The 25,207-nt window shown below is 38.8% G+C and overlaps 1 protein-coding gene across 1 annotated transcript in view; it reads right to left on the bottom strand.

The window, feature by feature from the left end:
- Positions 1-24,912, bottom strand: part of CUBN (cubilin) — a 174,006-nt gene extending 149,094 nt beyond the window's left edge. The window contains exons 1-13 of the mRNA XM_063303562.1: positions 24,776-24,912; positions 24,485-24,614; positions 20,755-20,847; positions 19,826-19,864; positions 19,547-19,648; positions 18,036-18,139; positions 11,670-11,796; positions 9,356-9,524; positions 6,815-6,910; positions 4,922-5,043; positions 3,876-4,062; positions 3,225-3,334; positions 535-769 (exon numbers count right to left, since the gene is read on the bottom strand). Coding sequence (XP_063159632.1) covers positions 535-769; positions 3,225-3,334; positions 3,876-4,062; positions 4,922-5,043; positions 6,815-6,910; positions 9,356-9,524; positions 11,670-11,796; positions 18,036-18,139; positions 19,547-19,648; positions 19,826-19,864; positions 20,755-20,847; positions 24,485-24,614; positions 24,776-24,894 — 1,633 coding nt within the window. The 5' untranslated portion in view covers positions 24,895-24,912. The remainder of the gene's footprint in view (positions 1-534; positions 770-3,224; positions 3,335-3,875; positions 4,063-4,921; positions 5,044-6,814; positions 6,911-9,355; positions 9,525-11,669; positions 11,797-18,035; positions 18,140-19,546; positions 19,649-19,825; positions 19,865-20,754; positions 20,848-24,484; positions 24,615-24,775) is intronic.
- Positions 24,913-25,207: the final 295 nt, after the last annotated feature.

The following is a 25,207-nucleotide window of genomic DNA, read 5'->3' as shown; positions in this document are numbered from 1 at the left end:
ATTAGTTTTTCTATAAAATTATCATACTAGGATTCACTGCCTTAATTTATTACTCAAAACTTGTGTACTTCATATCTTAATCCTATTCTACTAGAAACTCATCTAGATTTACTCATCTTGCCAGACCATCATGTCATTTATTTGCTTGTGGTTTAGCAGTCGTGTAAAACTAGCCACTGAGGTTTTTAAACCATGGCTTAAGATAAGGGTCACAAATTGTTTTCTGGGGCTGCATGCAGTTGTGAGAATTAGTGAACCAGCATTCCTGTTGCATTTCTTTTTTTTTTTTCAGGAGTGGGATTTAAGAGACCCGTAATAGGTTTCATTCCAAACTCCTAAGTGGAGCTTAGCTTCAGTCATTGAGGGGTGGGGGGTAGCTTCTGGCATGCCTCATAAAATCTCATGTACCCCCTGAATCAATAGAAATTGCACGTTCCTGGCTTATGGTACAGCCTGAGGTATGGAGCCAGCCAGTGATTAAGCCCTTGACTTTCAAGAAACAAAAATGTTGCTCCTTACAAACCATGGTCTTACCAGGCTGTTGAGACTCCCAGTGAACTGTGAATCCCCTTCCACTAGACAGGCGATCAGAGTGAAATGAAAAATACAAAGAATTGTGACTGCTAAAAAGCTGCTCTGGAGGATGTGATCCACAGTATTTTCCCAGCAAATTTGCAGACGTCGAGTCCCCATCATGAATCTGGAGAAAGTCAGTCCTACAGTTGCTACTCGCTTCCAGCTGGAAGAATGGGATGGTGATACGCAGGATCTAAGAGGAAAGAGCAGAGAGTGACTTCATGCGTTGGTTTTTCTTTTCCCAAGGGATGAAGGAGTCTCATCTGCAGGAATATTAGGTACTGTTTGTACAATGGTGTTGTATAGATTAGTTAGCACACCTGTCTGCACAATTGTTTGTTTGACAGGAAATGTGGAGATACTCTGCAATATCCTGAGAAAGCCCAGAGCAGGCAGAAGGATTAAAGGTTAAGGGTCAAGGGAAGGAAAGAGCAATAAAACAAGAGTCCTCCACAGACCCAAAAACTGAACAGAAGGATTTAATCCCCTTAATTATTTCAGTCACCTGATAACATATTGTCCCATTTCAATATCTTTAAGCATATGACAGTATCTCACACTAACGTCTGAAGAAATATTTTATTATTGTGTTGTCTAACTGTTGCAGTATTAGCCTTGGGAGACCTGCATCCATATTCCTTATCCCCAGTCTGCACTAACAATCTTTTATAGCCAATTCAGAAATTATATTTGCTTGATTACTAATGCAAGCAACATTGATATAACAAATTAACGTCCTCATGAGTATTATCTTATTGCAATCCATACAGAAGTTATTTCCAACTAAGAAACCAGGAGTCTGTGAGTTCTAGTCCCACCTTAGGCATGAAAGCCAGCGGGGTGACCTTGGGCCAGTCCCTCTCTCTCAGTCCAAGAGCCAGTCAGGCATGGTATGAGAGTTCTAGTCCCGCCTCAGGCATGAAAGCTGGCTGGGTGACCTTGGGCCAGTCCCTCTCTCTCAGCCCAACTCACCTCACAGGGTTGTTGTTGTGGGGAAAAGAGGAGGAAGAAGGAGTATTAGGTATGTTCCCTGCCTTGAGTTATTTATAAAAATAATAAAGGCAGAATAAAAATTCATATATATATATATATATATATATATCCTATAATTCTTGGCTTTCAAGCAGCCATAAAAAATTATACATATGGTGAAACCATATTTTTTCATCCTGACCATTTTTAAGTTTGCAGAGTCCTGCTCTTTATTTATTTCAATTTATTGATATGGCTGCCCATCTTACTAAACACTGGGTGGCTACCAAAAATTAAAAACAGTACAATAAATAAGGTACAGCCAAAAATATAAAATGGCTGCCAAAAAACTGTGTAACCCACCAATACAGACTCTCCTGACTGCATGCCCAGGAAAAGATCTAAAGATTTAAAAGAGTTTCCAAAGGGTCTTGTCATGAGTATGGATGGTGAGCAGGAGGGGGCCCCTATCCAGGGGGGAAAATGCATGCGTAGTTTAGAGGCTTTGACCTGTCCTTCAAAGAAACTCAGAGCAGACCCGCCTTGAGTTTTGGGGTTTATATGTCCTGGTTTCCCACGCTCCTTCAGTTTGGTAGGATTTTCTGTCTACTAGAACAGATAATAAACACTAGAGACTAAGTCCTTGTCTCAGCGTGGTTTTTTGCTTAAGTCAGGACAGGTCTATAGGGTTGGGGCCAACCTAACCTCGGGGGTGGGTGGTGGAGCGGGGCTGGTCTTCCAAAAGGAGGGTGCATCCACTGAAAAGGCATACTTCCTGGGTCCCACTGCTTGGCATTTTCTAATCCACAGGATTAGGAGCAAGCCCCTCCTGCCAGACTTGATGGGATGGGTAGAAACAATTGGAGAAAGTTGGCCCCTTAAATACCCTGGCTCCATCCAATTAAAAGCTTTATAGCTGAAAGCCAACATCTTGAGTTGCCCCCAGAGCCAGTGTAGCTTGCAAAAGAAAGGTGTAACATGAGTATATCAAGATACAGGTAGTCCTCAACTTATGACCATTCATTTAGTGAGCATTAAAAGTTATGAGGGTGCTGGGAAAAGTGACCTTGCTACAACTTTTACTTGCTCTAGATAGTCATGTTTGACTATCTACTTGGTGCTCCACCAGAGCCGCGGCCAACCCTGGTGGGGCTGATCCAAGGACCTTACTAAACCATCCAATTGGTAGTAGCGACAGGCAGTGTGTTCAGAGGGAAGGGACTTAATCAACACAATCTTATTTTATTTGTTAAACTGTTTTATCTAATGCCATGTTCAGATTATATTTGTAACTTGCTTTGGGGCCTTTTGGCCATAAATAAAATTGATTGATTGATATTTTCCATTAATGCAAGCTTGTAATGTTGAGGCTCTGACTAGTACGTGATGTCTGTTAGGTAGATAGGCTTCATTAGATGATTTGCCCAAGTCACCAAATCAATTTTTTGGTTGGTACAGATGTGAACCTACATTTTACCAACCATTTTTAATGGAAAAACTAGTGAATCTATAACAAAAGTAAAATTTGAAACCAGTCACTTAGTTATGATACCAACATAGAATAAAACAACATCTCCTTCTTTGTCATATGTCCTACACAAGTTCACATCCTAGAATCCTTCCTAGGATGTTGTTGATGCTGTCATTCTTTTGTTTCCAGGCTTGACACTCATTACCTTATTATATTTGGTCCTGACAATCCAATTACAGTTGACCTGCTGATCATAGTGCACATTGCCTGGATTGTTAGGGTAGCTGAATGACCCTGATAAGTTAAAAAATGATCCTCCACAAGCTGCAGGGGAGGAAAAAATGAAGAAGTTAGTATCAAGTATTTAGCCTATGCCAACCTGAACATAATTTTACTGGAAAAACAGATCTCAAGATTCCTTGGACACCTTGGTTTGGGATTTCATGAATTGTAGCCTCAACACATCAGGCAGGGCTAGCAGGTTAGTTGCAGCAGTTCCTTGATTATTATGAAAATCTTAGTGATGAGCAGGGCCATCTAGCTTATGTACAGAGTCATGTCTTCAATTCCAGATTATCTTTTTTCTGAAATCTTTCTGTGATGGGTCACATTAGCAAGAGCAATGATCTAGAGCAGTGTTTCTCAATCTTGGCAACTTTAAGATGTATGGACTTCAACTTCCAGAATTCTCCAGCCACCATGGTTGAACTCCACACATCTTGCCAAGCTTCAGAAACACTGATCTAGAGGATACCAGGTTTAGAAAGGTGGTTGAACCAACAACTTTCTCTTCAACAAGACAGGACTTCTATATCCTGCTACTGGATATCAGTTGCACTACAAGTTATTCATTTACCTTGCTGGGGTATTTGACATTGGAGTCCAGTCCAGCTATCTGTACATTCACAAGAGTAGCCATTCACCCCATCAGTGCAGCTTCCTCCATGTTGACAAGGGTTGCTGGAACACTCATCAACGTTTTCTGTACAGTTTATACCAACCCAACCAGGATCACACTCACAGTTATAGCCAGAGACTGTAACCTGCAAATATTAACCCAAACAGAAGAGAAATGTAGTAAGTATGAATTATCTCCCAGCATAACCCCATATCATATAGTAATTCTTTCCATGTTGAGCTATCTTGAGCATGAGCTAAATTCAGCCTACATTTAATTTTTTTTTATTATTATGCTCAGTCCTGAATCTTCAGATGGCTTGGGAACCAGCCAACCTTCTTAAGAACCATTAGATGCCTGAGATCTTATGTGCTCTTACATGGAGTTACTCCAATCAAACAGATTTGCATATAGCGCTAGGTAATAAGGTAGTTTGCTTATTTTGAAGGAAGTATGTTTGTTAACTTGGGGGGTGGGGCTAGCAATACATTACAATTCGGACCTTCATTTGTTTCTGGTTTATATATCCTGAGTTATTTAACCATGGTTTGTGTCTAAATCCAGAATCCTGGCTTTTTCTTGACTTATACCTGGATTAGTTTTGTGCTCTATCCATTTCTTTTTGGCACTGGCAAACAACAAGCCATAACAACTTTGCTGGTCTAAACAATTGAGTTTGGCTTACTCCTCGCTTAGTGCAACATGTGACTGCAGGCATTATATGTGAATACAGCTATTGGGAATTAATAAGGAATATACTATATAATAGCATAGTTAATATAATAATACATTGTAATATATTATAATATTAGCATAATAATAGAGTAGTATAGTTCATATAATAATAATACATTGACCAATTACATTTTAGATATCTATAGGTAAGATTATAGTATGTGGTCTCAGAAATTATAGATCATATTTAATCCATGTTTAATATCAGCACTGAATATTTAATACTTTATGCGAAGCAAAAAAATCTTCACTGTTTTAAAAACACATACAAGACATTGTCCATTTACACAAGGATTGTGTGTTTGGCATATAGTGCTCAGGGGGAAACATCCATCTGGACCATAACCATTCCCGGTGTATCCATCTGGGCAAACACAATTAGGTACAGGGCCTACAAATAAAAAAAGGAAGGAAGTCAAAACAATAATCTAAATTTGCTAATTATGGCTTTTGGCATCCTTATTTTCTACACTGCTACTTTATCAATAGCACAAATTTTCATTCGAGGGTACTCTGAGAGTGCCCAGATGTTAGAGTGGCATCCATGCCAGAGAACGAAGAAGCCAGAGCAGTGAACAGAGAAGAGAGTAATGGGAAACGCCAAAGGGACTGACGTCTGACCAGCCAGAGTGAGTAGCCACATCAGCCAACGTGGAGCATTATGAAAGGACAGCTACATGTCAGTTATGTATTAATATTATTACTGTTTTTTTTATTATTATTAAAAAGAGATATGGAGGTGCTATTGAGATTTTCTCCCTCAGTCCCTGCCAAAGGAACTTGAGTTACCTTGTGCTCTATAAACCTTGACTTATAAGAGTGGGTGTTAGGAAATACTGTATAACACATTGCACCTCCTCATGTAGCATCATGCATTTGGCTGGCCTGAGCACAAAGCTGCAGCAGAAATGGGAGGTGGCAGTCAGTTGTCTATTTGAGCGAGTCCCTCCACTGGCAGCAGCCACCTGGGAGGCCATGGCCCAGTCAGGAGAAGACAAAGCAGCAGCACAGATAGGTGGGCCATAAATCAAAGATATAAATAAAGGATCCTGCTTGGCTTCTTTGGGACTGAGAAGAAGATTCAAGATAGTTCTTTCTCTAAGAAGACAGATGGAGATCCCTAGAGTTCCATGGGAATCTCTGTGAGTTTTGAAAGAGAATCCTCTTCCTTCTATATTGAAGCTAAAAGGTTACAAAACAGATGCCTCCCAGATGTTTAGGTCTACATTTCTGGGAGCTAATGCCCCAGCACATTTGGAAAGCAGCAGGATGGGGAGGTTCCAGTAAGGCAGTGTTTCTCAACCTTAGCAACTTCAAAATGTCTGGACTTCAACTCCCAGAATTCCCCAGCCAGGAGTTGAAGTCTACACATCTTAAAATTGCCAAGGTTGAGAAACACTGCAATAAGAGATTAAAATGAAATTAAAAGTTAGAGCAAAACATACACACGTACAGTAAAACCCTTCCAGCATTCTTCACTTGTAAGTTTTAAGCAATGCCTTTTTTGATTTGCAATGTATTTGCCACATGTAAACCCCACCTGCTGCCCAAGGAGCTTGAAAGGTAAGCATGGTTTTCTTCCTTCCTCTATTTTACCCTCCCAAGTCTTTATGGCAAATTAGACAGAAAGTAGCAAATCACCTATGTGCCTTCTGGCTGAGTGGGGATTTGAAGCAGGATTCTCAGTTCTAGTTCAATTTCATAATCTTCCCTTTTCATTGGGAGGTCATCAGAAATCAGCCCTGAAGATTGGCTATGCCATTTGGCTGAGGGCTGGCCTTCCTGAAGGATACGGTTGTGTCAATTGTGTGGCCTGTCCTGTGCACTCTAAGTTCACAGAGTGTACTCCTACAACGCTCAGATATACCAACTCAGTAGTCCTGAAGTTAAGATTTAACTGCCAGCTTCTGCACATGGAATGGAAACTGTGTACCATCTTGTCTTGTAGATCAGTGTTTCCCTACGTCAACCGTCCTTAGGATGTGTGAACTTCAACTCCCAGAATTCCCCAACCAGCATGCTGGAGGGAATTTTGGGAATTGAAATCTACAAATCCTTAAATTGTTGAGGTTTAGAAACACTGTTTTAGATTACGAAAGGACATATTTTTGCTGCCTAGTTATAGCCTTCATACAAACCCAGTGTTGTTGTTCCAGTATTACCTGACGTGCTGTTACATACGGCAAGTGGATGGCAACCCCCATTGTTGACTGAGCATTTATTAAGCAGCGTGCATACTTTTCCATCACCTTCGTAGCCTGGTTTAAAGAAAACAGTGAAGTTATCAAGCAGGGATGTCATGTGATGGTGAAGTGAGAATAAATCCCTCTCTTGCATTCTTAGACAACAGTGGCGAGGGAAGCTATCGCTTAGCCAGAGGCAAGTTGTTTCACAGGTTTTTGCATCCTAGGAAGGGGCTCAGATCTCCCTGACATCAGTACAAGACATTTAAATTAATCTACAGTAGTATATAAATCAGAAGGAAATGTGGTGAGCAGAATCAAACCTTATGACTTTGACTGTATCAAATATTGCACTTCATTGATCCAAGACATCCTTGTATCTCTGCCAAAATACCAGTTCCTGTACTAACTCAAGATGCATTAACAAGAAGCAGTATGCTAATGTCCACGAGGGTCAGGGATTGATGACCTGTTCCATAAACAGAGTATGCAAATAATTGGTAACCTTCGACTAAGGCTTAGGGTAGAGTAATATGTATCCTTTCAGCTGCCACAGAAATAAATTCTTCAGACAGGAATATAATCTGCACCCCCACACTAAAAGACTTTAGTTTATTCAAAAGCAGCTTTTGAGCAATCATTGTTAGTGTGACAAAAGAAGAAAAGTTGCAGTCATCATGTTAATTTATTAATTTAATCTAGATTATATTTTGTCCTAGTATTACAGAGTTGGAAGGGGCCATTAAAGTGAGAGTACAACTCTCTCCAGAGTGCAGAAATTTAAATTAAAGCCTCTCAGACAAGGAAATTCCATCCTTGGTGTGAATACTTCCAGGGAAAGGAAACCCACTCCTTTCAAATTGCTTTTACAATTAGTTTTTTAAAAAATAAAACAGTCCAAGATCTACCTTCTTGTAACCTCTTAAACCATTATTTTCTGTCTTGGACTCTGAAATGATTGGAGAACAAGTCTTGGACTTCTTCTTTGTGACCTCCTCCAAGGTATTTGAGGAGTCCTAAACACCCCTCAATTTTCTCCTCTCAGAGCTAAACTTTCCTGGTTCTTCACTCTCTTTTCATAGGATGTATGAAAACCATGGTCATATTCTCTTGCTCATTTGCCCTTTCTCTGAATTGAGTTGGTCTGAATCCTTTTTACACAGTATACAAGACAGGGATTTGGCCAACTCCAAGATCTGTTGAACAAGATGTTCTCGACAAACCTTTTCCTTTCTTCAATGGTCCACCTGCTCCCCCTTTGGGTCTATTCCTAAGAATAAATAGGCAGTGCCAGCTACTTCTCTTGTTTCATACAGTGCTACTTGTTGACATTCTTCTTCTGAGCTGAAATGACTGAGTGAATTTTCAATTGGCAATGATTAGAGGAACAGTAACAACAAGTGAGCTCTAGTAGTCAATCATTCACTCTGTTATAAAAATCTGGACTTCAGCAAATGCCTGGTCATTCCAGCTTCTGATACTGACTGTGCCAGCATCTTGTGATAAGAAACTCTATCTTGTGATCTGCTAATTTGCTTTCTGTTCAAGGCTTCTGCTGTGTGTACCAACTGGGACAATAGCTTTTATATGATAACCAATTCAGAAAGTATTGTGCCTTTCAATTTTTTAGAGATCATTCTTGTATTTAACAATTCACTATGTAGACATCAAGGATCAAGAATTCCATGATGCTGAGTGATACACTTCTATCCTGATGAGCAAGCAGGCCAAATGGAAGAAGTGTAACACCATGTTTTCAAGTGCTAGATTTAGAAAGGAAAAAAGCCTCTTCCAACCAGTACAGAAACACAGTGGGCTGACGGACTTACTTTTGCATCATATAAATACACTTCATATTTGTGTACATATATACACACATACATGTTTGTGTGTGTGTGATTGCATATATGGACACATAGATACAGGAGAAGTAAAGAGAATATATTTCTTCCAGAGTGGTAAAGGAAGGATGGAGTGATGGATATACATATAAACACACAAACACTCACACTGGCCTACTATTTACAACAGTGGCTGCAAAGAATATGTTTCATATTTGTAAAAGGTGAACCGAACTGAGTGTTATAGAAGTAACCACTTGTTTATCTGGTGGACAGTGACTACAGTAGAAAGATCCCAGTGTGTTAATACATGGAACCACTGGGGCAGATGAACATCCTCCATTATCTGTTGCACATTCATTAATATCTTGGCAGCTATACCCATTTCTTTCCCAGCTGTCAAATCACATTTTTAAAAAAATGCTAGATTAGTATTATGTTTGCATATGGCCAGACAGGAGTTACATTATTCTGCAAAGACAAGACCACTGCAGTTCTCATATGGAGAGCTACTGGTTTTGAAGGAATACCCCAACAAAGCCATATAATGTTTGAAAACAATATCTCAGAAAGAAGGGCCAAGTTTGAAGTCTTATGGTGGCACTATGAAACTCCTTCTAATGCTAGTGCTAATCCCAGTGAGAAACAAATGAGAGGACATTTATGAAATATTGCTAACCTGCTGGACAGGGATCACAGAAATAGAAGCCTGGCACGTTGATGCACCGTACAGGAGGATCCACTGAGCAGGGTGAGTTCGGGAGGCTGCATTCGTCAATGTCAGCGCTGCAAGCAGGGCTCCCTGGAGGCGACGTCCAGCCAGCATCACAGAGGCAAGTATAATTTGGCTGCCAGGTTAAAAATAGGGCAAGCATGAAAATAACTGTGAACCTTCCTAAAGGAGCTACTTCTATATGCACGATTGCTAATTTCAAGCCAGACTTCAATCACATAGTCATTGGGCATGACAGAGTTCTGTCGCAATCACAGTTTATCTTATTTCCCCAGCTTTTTCTGTTTTTTCCTTTAACAATTAAGGCTTAATGCATTCTCACAGTGAAGGATCTTGTCGTCATATTAGGAAAAGAAAACCCATAATTTTCTCAGAAAAAGGTAGAAAATGATGGGTAATCATGAAATGGACCTAAACAGAGGTAAAACAACAAATACAGCTCAAACATGCAGATATAAACACACCAATCTGAACACCAGCTATTTTGTTTTTGGCAAATGGTGTTCGTTATAATCTGAGAAAGAGGGTAAATAAAAATTGCTCATTCACACAGGAATATGAATTTTGCATGCATCACATTGTTTCCAAAGTTCAGTTTGTCAAATATGCCTTGGTATAGCAGGGCTATTGTGGAAGCATACAATAGAAATGTGTGGGATATGTGGGAGATCTCAAAAGGAAGAAGAAAATAAGGAACAAAAGTGAAATATGGTGACCAAAATTTGGGCTTATATTCCAGATCTAAATTCTGGCCTCGTTTTTTTTTATAATGGACATGGGCTTAATTTGAGGTGTTGGTTTGGACAGCTAAAATCCTAAATCTTGGGTTGGCAAACCCAGCATCCATAGGATCAGCATCTACAGTGCTCACAGCCTCCCAACTGAATGTTTAAAAATAATTTAAAGAAAATTAAAAATGATGCAAATCTCATGAGATTTCAGCAATCTTGCAGGAGGACAATGGAAGCTCAGATCACATGGTAGCCTTGGGTGCCCCAGAACAGGTTTATACACACACACACACACATATATCCACATACAGATAGAGATGGGAAGACACACACACACGCACACAGAGGCATGTATTCTCCTATAAATCTAACTTTTCTAGTATCTGTAATAAAACTAGCTTGTCAAAGAGCTGTGTCCTTGAATCCCTGCCTTGGAATCTGAGTAACAGTCTTGGGGAAGTCTGACTTGCCCTCTTTAAAAGATCGTGATTAGATTAATTGTAGTTGGATTGTTTTAGTTTCTGATGGATGTTATTGTAAGATGATTTGCAGGCCTATCAAATGGCCTCCTGATTTAGACGTCAGTACATAAATGAAGACAAAGCCCAGATTTTACTACACAGTAAATAATATGGTGATACCCTTTGAAATCACCCCTGTTGTAAAACAGCAACTATAGTTGTTACAAGGACAAATAAGATATCGCTTGCAAAGAGTTCAAGGCATTTTGGAGACATACATTTTACACAAACCATGAATGCTGTTCATTTTGTAGCAACTTAAAACAAGGGAAATGTTGCACTGCTAAGAAAATATCCATATAAAAATGTAGCCACAGTACAGTGAGAACTGGGGGATCCTTTACACAGCAGGACAACAGCCAATATCACACAGAAGACCATTTCTGAAAGCAAACTTTCCTTTCCTGCCCCCTCCTTCCTCCAGCAGCCTGCAGAGCTTTCCCTAAATGCTACTGAGAAAATCAGGGGACTTCTTGAATAAGAGGAGATGTGGTAATGCACACCCATCCTCATGCTGAGGGAAGACAGAGATCCTCCAAAATCAGGCAGAGATACCTTCTGCAGTGGGAGATCTCATTCACTGAACACTGCTTCTTCCCCTTCAGCTTTTCTTTGGGGTGATACAGGATGTTGACCTTGATATTCTGTAGAAAATGTTGCTAAATGGGCATGTTTAGCCAAAAGAATATAAATCAAAATTTTATTATTCCCAGGTCAGTAAAGTTATTGTTGATTAAGTCCCACAGATAATGGAAGACAATAGATTTATTGTTTTCAGTAGAATTGAAAGGACAATTGAACTGAATGGGGCTTACCTCCAGGAAATTGTGAATAGGGTTGTAAGCCTCAGTTCTTACTATATTCAGCCACAGTGCATTGTCATAATTGTCAAAGAGTTGCAAAAGGCCATTTAGGCAGTTGAGTTCAACTCCTCACACAGTGCAGGAATCCCACATAACAGCATCCCTGGCAGATGTCTATTCTTGATATGAGGCTTCTCTTGCTTACCTGGTGGAGCTGTTCTCGGTTTCCATCCACACAGATCCCATGTCCACAAAGGGGAGAAGATCCTCCTTGACAATCGTCAAATTTGAACGTGCAGTGTTGTCCATACGTTTCTGGTGTACAGGTGCAACTTTTGAAGAAAAAAATGTACTGATACAGATATTCCTTTCATGTGTCCAATGTTGACTTGGATTCAGGCACATTAATCAGTTTCATGTTGTGCTTGCATTGTGTCCTCACTTACCAACTGCAACTGGGACTGGAAACTCCATCGCTAAGCGATGCAGTCATACAGAGAAATGCTATGTGACCTCACCTGACTTACGATGTCGGTTCATCAGTTCTGTCTGCGGTCATTAAATGAATCACTGTGCGTCATTAAACACAATGTCATGTGACTTGTGAATTCCTCCTGGCTTCCCCAATGAGTGTGCTTGAAGGAAACTGGCTGTGAAGGTTGCAGACGGCAATCACACGACCGTGGGACACTATGACTGTCATAAATGTGCACCAGTTGCCAAGTGCCCGAATCGTGATTATGTGATCCCAGGGACATTACAACAGCCGCAACTTCAAGGATTCCTAGTAAGTCTCCTTTTTCAACACCACTGTAATTTTGAGTGGTTGCTGAACAAGTGGTCAGTAAGCGAGGACTACCTGTATTATATATTCATGCATGCCTGCATGTGCATTAGTGAATCTTTTAAAACCACGTTTATAAAACAAACTACGTAAAGCCAGAGCGATAGCATCTAGTCCTTGCCCAGCACACATAGAATATATGCTGCGCTGATTGTGTATCAGAATAAAATGTGCCAGTAAACTGCCTGTATCTGTATTTCCAAATTGGTAAAATGTAGGCAGCTGTATGTTGGCTTGTCTCTATATTGGAAATCGTATCTCGTGTGGAATAGCATGACCATGCTTGGGATAAAAATGGGCTTTGGTTACACTTGTGGCATATTGACCTGAACATGCTGAAGCCAGTTGGTGCTATCCTTACCATTAGTAAGACATGTGACATGGACATGGGTATGACTCAGGCTGCTAACCTAGTCTAAATCTTTTCTTACAATAAAATGATATGTGAAACCTTGATTGAACAAAGGCATGGTAGGCAGCAGAGGTCAATACTTACTGGTGATGACCATATCATATGGAAGATTGCAACTTAGAAAAGGAGCTAATCAATTAAAGAAAGATGTTGCATGTTTCTGAACTAAGGGAAAGGGAAACAGTGTAATCATTCTGAATGAAGGTAGTCTTATCCTTCATTCTGATCTGTCCAGAGTTGCTGGCAGTATATAAATTTAATGAATTATAATAATTATTAAATATTATAAATATTATTGTTTATTAAATTTATTTACTGCCTGACTCCCAGCAACCCTGGGCAGATCAGAATGAAGGATCAGATTATTATTACTATTATCAATTATTATTATTATTATATTATCCTGTAGAGTGGAGTTGTTGAATACCTGCAGGCAAGTGAAGGTGTAGGTTAAATTATACATGAAGGGGCTAAACTTCAGAATATATGCATTGGTGTCACCTAGGTTGTTGTGGATGCATAATAAATTAGGAATCTATAAGTTACTGTGATGCGTGTGAAAGCTGCATGTATACATGGCAATAGGAAGAATGCCATTATTGTTTTTCTATACAACAGAAAAGGTAGCAAGAGTGAGTGCAAAACCTACTGGAGAATTAATTTGTTGAATATGACTGACAGAACGTAAGTACAAAAATTTATAATAGTAAATATATTAATATACTGTATAACATCCAACTTTCTTAATATTTTTTAGTCTTAGTTGCTTAAATCTTGGGAGAATTGAGTGAAAGTGCGCATTCCACAATCTCTGTTTCAGCAGTAGCCAAAAGCTGGATTATTAACTTGTCAAAAGGTACCATGTTTCATTAACTGCTTGGCTTGATTTTGAAATGCAAGTTAACCAGGGTTATTGAGCATACTGCCTCTGGTAAAGTGCTACTGATTAACCCAGGTTTCAAAAAGGTTTCAAAAGCTTTCACACTTGACTACTCCCCTCTGTAATAAAAGAAATAGCTTTTCTTTAACAGATCGTTGGTTTCAGACAGCAGACTTACTTCCTGATAAATGTGCCTTAATCAGCCTCTATAAATAAGAATTTTCTAACCTCCAGTCTCCCACCATTCAGTCTCACCCAGATATGATAAAATAAAATTACCCAGTTCCAAAAAATGGCCTTTTCAGGCAGGTTGCAGAACTTCAAATTCTGCTTACACAGAACTCCCTTGAAATGGAATAAATTACTTTTGTCATTCATCTATTTTAATAACAAATTAATATACTACTGCTTCCAACCTGTCCAGATCAAGGGTTACGAAAGCAGACCTTTTCGCAAAAACCTGCATCATGTCATGAAATGAATGAATGACCTGATGATATTTTTTCCCTTCTTCATTTGTACATTTTTACAACTTTGAAATGAAATATGATATTCTTAAAGATAATTCTTACTTGATAGCCACAGTAATGTTTTCCCAACTAGAATGTTGCCTATTTCATATTACTGAAAAAAATAGATATAGTGGAGTATCTTAACTGGAATGCTGTATCGTTTCATGTTATTCATGTTATTCAGTATTACAAAAGTAAATAGGATATTTGAGGGCTTTGTTCAGCTGTCATTTTTAAATAACTGAAATACAGTTACTTTTCAGTTTCCATATCTTTCTAAATATTTTAATATAGTTATTAGCTTAAAAACAAAAATCTACATGTTTTATGTAAAAATATATTAAAATATTAGGATGTTAAATGCAAAAGAATGAATTCAAAATGCAGATTGATGCAAAAACAGGAAGGAATGAACTTATGAGCTGATGTATGTGAAACCCAATGGAAATAATTTGATCAGCCCGCTTGTACAAAACAGCATGCATTTATCTCATTGATTTTCCAATGATAACTTGATGTATTATATCAGCTGATATTGACAGAAGTTAATATGTTCAAATACAACTGCTTCGTACTGGCCATCATCATCCTCATCCTCATCCTCATCTCATCTATTCTGAATGGCAACAGTTCTCAAGGGTATTTTCAGAAGCCTTTATCTGTGATAAATTTTTAAGCAGAGGCTAAATGCTTTTTGTCAGAGATGCTATAATAGCATTCTGCATCTGCTATTATGCATGAGCATACGGCTGGGTAAGCAGTCTCCAAAGTCCTTTCCAGTTCTATAAACCTATAATTTGATGGTCCTGTATGTATAAAGCTCAGGGATTCATGGAGCACAACACCCACTGCATGAACTTTAAGGAGCTATGACGCGGTGGGAGTCATGCTGCAATAGATCTGTTATTCCTTAGTGAGCCACAAGTATTTTAGATTTTTTTTTTTGCATTATTACCATTCAAGTATGATAATGTAGCATGTGTTTTATTTTAGAGCTGCCTCATTCAGTTGCTTTGAAGAATTCCCTACCCATACCTTTCAATATTCTTGACACCTAAAATAATGAAGATCAAAGGTCCATCTGGTTTCTAGTCCAAAATTATGCTTTTAATAGCAGAGAAAGTGCAGAGAGTAATATCCATGCCTATTCTTTGTTCCAACATCTGGAAATAAGCTGCATAACATCCCCTGAATATAAAGCTATTATCTCTCATACATAATATCTATTGTTAGACCATGTTTTTCTTATGGGTTGTATCTCAACTGGACATCATCTTGATACTGTATCAAATTCTGGGTTTTAAAGAAGATGAAGACAAACTGGAACAGGTCCAGAAGAGGATGCTGAGGCTGTTTATTCATATAGGAATAAATATTAGACACAGTTAATAATACTGTAGATTTAGCCTAGAGGTGAGAAGACTGAGATTCAGCAGTTCTCTTCATAAATGAGGGATGGTCTCACAGAAAAAAGCAAAGAAGGACCTTTTTCTACCACAGAAGACAGTGGCTGGACCTAAATAGATTAAATTATAAAAGAATTGGTTGCAGCTGAACTTTAGTAAACTCACCATAATAATAATAATGGTTTGAATCATTGAACCGATTTATAAGAAATTTTGGGGAGGCTAGGAAAGGAATGGAAGAGAGAGCAGGCATAATCAAAAGACAGTGGGTAGGTCAGCTGATATCTCATAAACAGCAGCCTAACCTAACCTAGGGGAAGGCTGGAATGAAGTCTTTCAAATCATTCAAAGAGACTTCACCTGACTATGAATGAAGATGGGAAAATCCTAAAACAGTTTCCAAGATTCTATGATTTACCCTAGACTGGGATTAAAAACACTTCAGTGAAATCTTGCTTCCTTGATCTTGCCCAGCTGCTTGGGACTTGACACCATTATCAAAACAGGATAAGTAACTTGTGAACCTTGGCCAACTTTCATGTCGCTCTTCACCCAACTTCAAAAGCCTCTGAAAGAGGTCAATTTAGGCTTGTAATAATAACTGACTTAGCAACCAAGCTGTCCCTGAGTTGGGTGTGGAGGGAGAAAAAAATAAGGGATATAACAAAGAAAGAAAAAAAGAATTAGAGGGAGAAAAACAATTATGAGAAAAAAAGAAGGGCCTCAGACAGAATAGATAACCTCACCCATTTGTTGTTTCAGCTTCTCCCACCAATTTCTCTCAACAATGCAAGAACATAGCTGTAAACTGAAGAAAGTTTGCCTAACTCTGTGCTAGAAGAATAGAGACTTCTCCAACATTAGAAAGATGGTACTGATGAACTGCTGGGCAGTGTTTCTCAACCTTGGCAACTTTAAGATGCATGGACTTCAACGCCATGCTGGCTGGGGAATTCTGGGAATTGAAGTCCATGCATCCATATGTCTTAAAGTTGCCAAGGTAGAGAAACACTGTGATGAAGACTTCAAACAGAGACTGGAAAGATGTCAGACAGGATCAAACAGCAGTTTTACCTTCTATTGTTCTATAGTTTTATTATTGTAGGGGGTCTTAATTTTAAAAGTGACAGTACTGAGAACTTCTGAATAACCAACAAAAAAAGTATCTGTAAGTATATGTTTGTAGTTGAGGAGAACTAAAGTTGCCATCGCTTAATTTGTATAAAACATCTGAGCTATGACAAAACTTTACAAAACAAAAAGAATGTCAGTTCAGTATTTGTGGAGAGAAATTATTTTTTAAAGCTATTATTAGTATATTATTCCAATGTCAAGCAGAACATGCTTTTCTTTGGAAAAGGTTTGCTAGGAAGTTTTATCAGCCAGTCATTTTTTTTAAACAAAACACGAATCAGGACTAATGAACAAGATCTCTCCCAGAGTTTGGAGACCTGTCTGAAAAGGAAAGGACAAGTCAAATGCTTTTCTGGAAAACAAAACTGGGTGGGACCAAGAAGATAATGAGGGAACATTTATTGATTTATTTATTGTTGAAGAATTGAAAACTTTCCTCTTGGTTTTCTACATATAGAATACATGTGTAATGCAATAGATGACATTGGTTTTACACATACAGAACAGAACACACTGAGTTTCCTCCATGCACCCAGTTCCACCCCTATCCCCCAAAAATGGAAGGGAGGTTTTGTCTGTCTAGTTAGAAGAGACCCTTCCATCACTGAGTCATGGCATAGACAACCTGAAGGTAATGACAGCATTCCAAGTGGGGCTAAGCAGCTGAGACTTGTGCATTTTATACTTCTTACAATGGATCAAGCCTATTGTGAGAATTTACAACACTAAAATCTAGTCTCCAAATATTGTTTAGGGATGTGGGTCAAAGTTATTCAAGGAAATCTAAGAAAATATTTGTTCCAGCTTCCTGGTGTGCTTCATAGTATTGATTCTGGAATATGGTAGGAAATTAAAAGAATGGTGAGAATTGCCTCCTGATGCTGCTTCAGAGGTCTGGTATAGGCACTGGGGGAAATGAGAACAATAAGAGTAAATCTCTGGCATCTGGTCTTAAAATATTCTTAGCGGGAGTACAGAGGTGGTTATTGGTGATGAGCCATGCCAGCACGTTGAGATGTAAGGGTGTCATATGTGATACCAACCCTGTGCATGTGTTGCAGTATTTGTGTCTAGGCCTCTGTTTTTGTGTTATTTGTCAGTGTTGTGTTATTTATGTGAAGGAGGGAAAGGGCACATATTTAGACTGCTTGAAAAGTCCACTGAGTCTATAAATCAAGCCAAAAATATATGGTGAAAAAGGTAAAATTATATAGTCTGGGATTTGTAAGAGGAACCTGTCCTACTATGGAGGGCATAGAAAGGCATCTATCTGTTTGGTATCTTTCTGTCCTGCTGTTCTCTTGACTGGGATAGATGGTCTCTCATACAAAAGTGGCACTCACAAACACTACAAAGGACTGCCCACAAGATCATTAGAATTACCTGTAACTACCCGGATTATTTACACATGTTGCTCCATTCTGGCATCCTAAGGCTGTTCCCTCATAAATCTGGCATTCATTAACATCATCAGAACAAACTGGCCCCTGAGAAGAGAAACATAGTTTATTTCCCAAGTAAAGCACAGATTCAAGAGAGTCCATCAGACCAATATGATGATACAGAATTTCAAAAGGTACAGAGCAGTGCTTCTCAACCTTGACAACCTTAAGATGTGTGGACTTCGGCTCCCAGTGCTGGCTGGAGAATTCTGGGAATTGAAGTCCACACATCTTAAAGTTGCCAAGGTTGAGAAACACTGGTATAGAGCATCCAACTTCCTCACTGCAACACTTCCTTTAAAAACACTAAAACAAAACTTGGTTGTGTGGCTGCCCCTTCCTTGTTTATGTAAGTACAGCATATTTTCATTTAATGCAAAGCATAGAACACTGTAATAAAGCATGGTGCTCTTTTGAGAATCAGCTCATGTGCAGTTAGCCCTCAAGCAATTGATACCAGATATGCAAAGAAATATATATTCTACTGAAAAAAATATTTATTATACTGTACGTAGGGCCATCTGTGTAGTAGTTAAACTATTACTGTAATATAAGATGACCAATATTTATTTCTATTATTTCTAAAAAAAAGCTTTCTCTGCATGAATTAAATTGTAATTTTGTAGCTTGGGAGGTCAATCATTTTTGCCCCCCCCCATTTTTTTTTTATCCTAAACCACCTCCTCTCATTTATTTTTTAACTAAGGACTATCACCATACAAAAAAATGTAAGCAACTGAAAACACTTGGGCATGAGAACATGCATATTCAGTACTTGAGGCATCCTATAATAAGTAGTTACCTTCCTATGGAAATGTGCCATCCCTGGTATAAAACAACTTTTCAAAGTGATCAATTAGACATTCAGCTGCCAGGTATTAAATATAAGCGAGGGTTATGGAACTCAATGGCAGAGCACAAATTTGCATGCCAAAACCCCCATTTCAACCCCTGGCATCTCCAAGAGAAAGATCTCAAATGGCAGGTGATCAAGAAGACCTCTGTCTAAAACTCTGGAGAAGGAATTACACAGTCAAAGTTATATGGCAACAGGCCTGGACCAAGACCAATTTTTGCCTGAGATCAAGGACAGAGAATGCAGTAGCTGGCTAGAACAGCAGTTGAATTTTACAATTTGGATAACAGAAGATCCATCTCCACCGCCTAAGGTAGATAAGCAGATCATGTGGTATACAAAAATTTCTAGTCCTCTTAATATCTATGGCAACTGCTTCTTCCTGCCTAGTGATAGCGTCTGCCCTGATGGCAGGTATCTCCTGCACCATGTTATTCTGTCACATGGACAGACAAGCTCTCCACTAACTACTTTTCAACTTCCTTCTATGACAGTTAGACTGATCCCACCGGTATAACATAACAGGATTGGCTCTTGTGCTGACGACAGAGCTTTTCCAGTACATTGCAAGTTATGGAAGATGCCAAGAACCTTACCTGCCAATTGTTGGGACAAAGACAAAAGAAAGCATCTAGTAAATTTATGCAGGTTCCAGAATTCTGGCAAGGGTTGCTATTACAGGCTTTTCTTAGGAAGGTCTGGAACAAAGCATAAGGCAAACTTAAACCCATTATTTTAGCATTATTACTTCTGGCAATTAATCTTAATTAATCTCCAAAGTACATAAAAGTTGGACATCTATTTGGGCACTACATAACAGCTTAGATAAATGACTTAATATGAAGCATTTTGCTTTGTGCCATAACATTACTCACTTGCTCAAGATTCTGAAGTCTGCCTTCGATATTCACAATCTGCAGCAGAAAAAGAATGATACGTAAATCAGCATAAATCTACTTGGTGTCAGTATCACATACTACTCTGTTCTGTCCAATTTCATAATCTTAATAAAACACCTATAAAATCCCACAGCACCTGCCCTTTTTTTAAAAATCCAAATGTTCAATGTTGCATTTATGTAACTTTCCTGAATATTTGCAGATTTATTCAAACTTTCCTTACCAGGAAAAAGGAATTCTAATAGACTTAGGTTACTGTTTCAGCAGAGTCTACTTTGAGGATTATAGCATTTCCAGATTTAAGAAATACATATATCCATGACAGATTTCTTTTTATCGCATTAATTGTAAGTTTTGATGTTTACAAAATAATTAAATGCAGCATCCTCCTTTACTAAAGGTAATGTCTAGCCTAGAAATCCAGAGTAGTCTAGGTTGTCCTTTTAACACTTCATTGCCCTGAGACTCTACTTCCCCATCCCTTCAGCTTCAGGTGGCCTCTTCATTCTCCTTAAAGCAACCCTGGCCCAAAGCACCATCCAACTGTCCAATGGTTAAGACATTGGTCCATTAATAAGCAATGGATAATTCTATTTTCAAGGTTTTATAGTTAATTTTATAGTTAATTCAACAATTTATCTTATGCCAGGGGTTAAGAATGGATCTGATTGTTTATAGATCAACTATGGCAAATGAATGAATGAATGAATGAATGAATGAATGAATGAATGAATGAATGGCTAGATATCATGAGCTGTTCTTCATGTGGCTTAAAATGCAGGATTCTCAACTAGGACGTAAAAACTATTTTGCAGATCAACAAAGATAAACGATTAATTTCAAATGGTAGTTTTTGTACTAGATACATAATATATAAATGATATATAAGAGATATTAAAAGATACCTGGGACTGAAGATGGGTGATCTGACTAGAAACATTGTGAGGGATGCTGGTGAGTCTTTTTAGTTCTAAAATTTCATCTTTATTCCTTTGGATCTGCATTTGGAAAGAAAAGAACAGTTCTTGAATGCTTAAAAATGCAGCAAACATAATTCTCACCAATGAAAAGAGAACTCTGTCCAAGAACCCAGTTTCTTCCTCTCTTCTAGGCCTTTCTCTTTTTAAGGATTGCTTCAGCTATCTGTCCTCTTTTGGATGATATTTCTGCAAACAGTGCTCCAGTACCACTAACTCCGTGTTCCAGTCCCAGGGACAAAGATTCACATAATCAGTTCATGTATTTAAAATGGGTGAGGCATCATGTACCAATCTTGAATGGAGCAACTCTATGCCACATGTACGTCACTACACATATAAAGTCCCACTGGCCAAATATATGAAAGGTGGAATGGTTCCACTGAGGCAAGTCAGTGGTAAGAGGGCCAGCACTCTACTCTACCCACTCAGATGTTGTTCAGGTGCATGGAGAATGCTGCAGAATCCCCTCATATTACAACATGTGAGTGTGACTTAGAGAGAGAAAAAGAGGATTGTAACACCAATACTAGCTAAGACAGTGCTTATATACCCTGAGAAACTCATGTGTAACTTGGCCCTTGAGGTAGACCTTTGAAGGTTCTACAGTTTCCTGGATTCTAACAAAAGTCAGAGAGCCAGTTTGGTGTAATGGTTAAGGCACCAGGCTAAAAACTGGGAGACGGTGAGTTCTAGTCCCGCCTTAGGCACAAAGCCAGCTGGGGGACTCTGGGACAGTCACTCTCTCTCAGCCCTAGGAAGGAGGCAATGGCAAGCCACTTCTGAATCTTGCCAAGAAAACTGCAGGGACTGGTCCAGGCAGTTACCAGGAGTTGAGACTGACTCAAACACACACACGCACACACACACACAAAAGGCAAGCATTACTTTGGATTTTTGTGTGCAGTTTTCCCCACCTCTAGGGACTTTTCTGACATAGCTGGCATCTCTTCAAAACTAGGAGGTGTATTTCTTTATAAAGGCATTTCTGCATTGCCATTCAGGTCAGGAAGTTTCACAGGATGCTTTTCAGTGTTAAGGACCAACAGTTAAAAAACATAAAACTCCAGACAGTTCGTTCATGAACCAACACAGTCAGGATATTACAAAGCCTCTGTTTTCAACTCTACCACCCCATTGCCTCTGAAGCCCCCTATTCTTTCTTACCCTGTCCAGTGACTGCTGCCATCCATCCCAGCTGGGGATGCTTTTGAAGCCTGACAAGTATTTTGTTGGGCAGGTGGTTATGTTTTTCAATGGGAGCTGAACTACCCCAGCCAAAGGGTGAACTCTTGACCAGCTGCTGCCTGCATTAGATCATCCCATATTCAGTGTCTGACATCAACATTAAGTCAGACATGGCATTTTAGAGCATGGCAAAGAGTGGATGGCAGAACTTAGGCCTGTAGCCAGACTAACTGGGAGGAGAAAGAGAAAATTATTTATTTATTTGCTTATTTATTTATTTATTTATTATCCCGCCTTTATTATTTTTATAAATAACTTAAGGTAGCGAACATACCTAATACTCCTTCCTCCTCCTATTTTCCCCACAGCAACAACCCTGTGAGGTGGGTTGGGCTGAGAGAGAGTGACTGGCCCAAAGTCACCCAGCTGGCTTTCATGCCTGAGGCATGGAATCATAGAGAGAACCTTATCTGTCTTTCTATCACAATTTTAAATCACTGGCTTATGCTGAAAAAACTAGGAGGGAGGGGCCCCATCTAACCACCCCCAAACTATAGAATTAGCGTGAGCCTCTGATTGGTCTTTTATGCAAAATTATTGTAGCTGCCTGCCAAAATAGCAACCTGGCAAATGCATGAAGGCTGAGTCACAGGAGACCAAATCTCTGGTCTGGGCACTTACTGGTTGCCACATGTCAAAGGGCCTCTTGCTTTAGTCAAAACTAAACAAAGCCACATTGAGAGATAGCATTTAAAATAATCAAAATGCCACACAGAATGGGGAAAAAGCAACAATCTGGCTAAAAAAAAACAAAGAATATGCCAGTCTAACCTTTTTAAGGGGTAGAGGGAGCTTAATAGTTGGGAAGACATTTTAGAGAAGACCTTCTGCCCTGTTCTTATTAACTCAGCCTCTTTTGTAGTGTTCCATACATAAACTCATTGGGGAAAAACCATGAAATTATAGGCAGATGGCTGCTGATATTATAAAGTTCAATCAGATAATGCGTAATTATGTACTATAAAGCACTCTCTTTTCATTTGTTAACCAACTGGCAGATTTATAGCCCTGTAATCAATCACAGTCATCTCTGCATAAAGCAAACAGCAGCCATGCAGTCCTGTATGTATGTATGTATGTATGTATGTATGTATATATGTATGTATGAATAAATAAATGCCATTCTTTTTATATTTTAGAGTAGTAGAAAAAAGTCAGAATAAACTAGAACAAAGGTAGGTTTAGAACATATCTCTGTGCATTTAAAAGCTCTGAACCTGCTAACTCAGAAGCAGTATGGCATTTCAGTATTTGCAGTATATCAGCAATGAGAAGAAATATAGGAGATTCTTTACCCATCCATCTGCCTTCTTGCTGTAGTTACCATGAGAACTCCAAGGTAGAGTTAGAAGTAGGAGTAAGATTGGGTTGGGGGTTTTGTTTTATTCTGTTGAGGAGCTTGGACAAAATCAAAGGAAATTCTCTCTTCCAGTAGCTCCAAGCTCCTATCAGAAGTGGGTGTGCATTTTCATATGCAGATAAAACAAGAGTAAAAAGAGAACAAAGCTATCCTTCTTGGAAAATAACTAGATTTCCCCACCAAGATGATGTGTAAACTGTAAGGAAGGCGACTAGGGCAAATATCTTGGATCAGCACCATTATTTCCTCCTTTATTTCCACCTTCATTTTAAGCTTGGATCTCTAGCACCAAGATCTAGCACCAAGCTAGAAGTACTATGAGGAAAGTAACGATCACATCAAGAGCAGGACAGCCAGATATTGGTTACAGATCCAAGGAAGCACATATGTATCGGAATTCTTTTATTTCAATGCTTTGACCAACATTATTCTCTACAACAGTCATGCTTCCCCACTGCCTAAGTATTTTTTATGGTCATTGCAAAGAGTTGTGTACAAAAGTCTACTCCAGAATCTGGTTAATGGTGATGACAAAGCCTTGGGCAATCAGTGCTATAGGTATAGGCAATATATTTTAGTGCCAGTGGAAATGTCACTATTCTTACATGCTTGGTATCTCTATGTGGTTTGGAGATATTTTAGTTATTGTTTAATTATCATTATAATATATTCTGAGATCTTTTGATTTAGAGCAGGTTGTAACCATTTTAATAGATAAATTTGTTGTCTGAAATCATTGTCCTGGTTATCCATTGGACTCCTTCCATTAACTCCATATTCTTTTATCTATGGATTATCCTATTCTGTATTCTTTTAATCTGGGACGAAATACAGATTAGAAACTTGTCTAGATAATAGCTTTATTCTGCAAAACTTCTCTTGGTAATAGCTTTATCCTATAAAGCAGTATGTAATTGATGGGACTGTATATGAATCATCACGTGTGTCAGCATATTTAAATCTGACTTTCTGAAACTCCTTTGAAATAACTTCAAGAACTGGATTTTGATAGCAATAAATAAAGATGTAACAGTAGACCCAAAGTATTACCTGACTAAAAGTATCAGCAAGGTCTTCTTCATTAAGTTTTATTTTGCCCTGTGATCCAGTTCTGAACTCAATATTCTTGGCAGACCCGGTGTGGAAGACTAAATTGCCCTCTTCAGAGGACATGCGAGGCCTGATAGGTGAAAGGGAAGAACATGGCACATGGTGAAGAACTTGTTAAACATTTAATGAAGCTGCTTAATTTGTTATATTTCTATGGCAGCTTTTTTCAGTCCCTCTGTAGCTATATGAATTCAAGCAAGCTACAATTAAAAAGTCAAGAATGGTACTCACTGTGCCTGATTAATATTCCTTTTGGGTCTATTTTTTTCACCGGAATCAGATCCATAGTTTTTTCCAGAAATTATCAATAGTGTCACCAGGGTCCAAGGAAGACAGCTTGGATACTTCATCCCTCACTTCTAGCCTTCCTGGACTAGTGCAGTGAGTTAAAGTGAAATCTGTATTATCTTGGAGGATTAACCCTATGTCAGGTGTACTTTGCTCTTGAAAAAGTCTTTGCATATTCATAGAGATGCTTATTCAGCATTCTTTCCTCTCTCCCCTCTTTCTTAGTTAGGAGTGCTAGAGATGATTTATTTGCTATAAAGGACTATTTGTCTGGCAAATTCTAGAACATATTTGCATACATTTCTTACATTTTATGAGCAAATCACCAGTTTTCCAAGACTTTTCTTGGCCTGATAATGTTGGTTCATGTCTGCT

The sequence above is a fragment of the Candoia aspera genome, chromosome 4 (assembly GCF_035149785.1).
Source record: "Candoia aspera isolate rCanAsp1 chromosome 4, rCanAsp1.hap2, whole genome shotgun sequence".
NCBI classification, from domain to species: domain Eukaryota; kingdom Metazoa; phylum Chordata; class Lepidosauria; order Squamata; family Boidae; genus Candoia; species Candoia aspera.
This window is presented reverse-complemented; position numbering and strand designations above follow the sequence as displayed.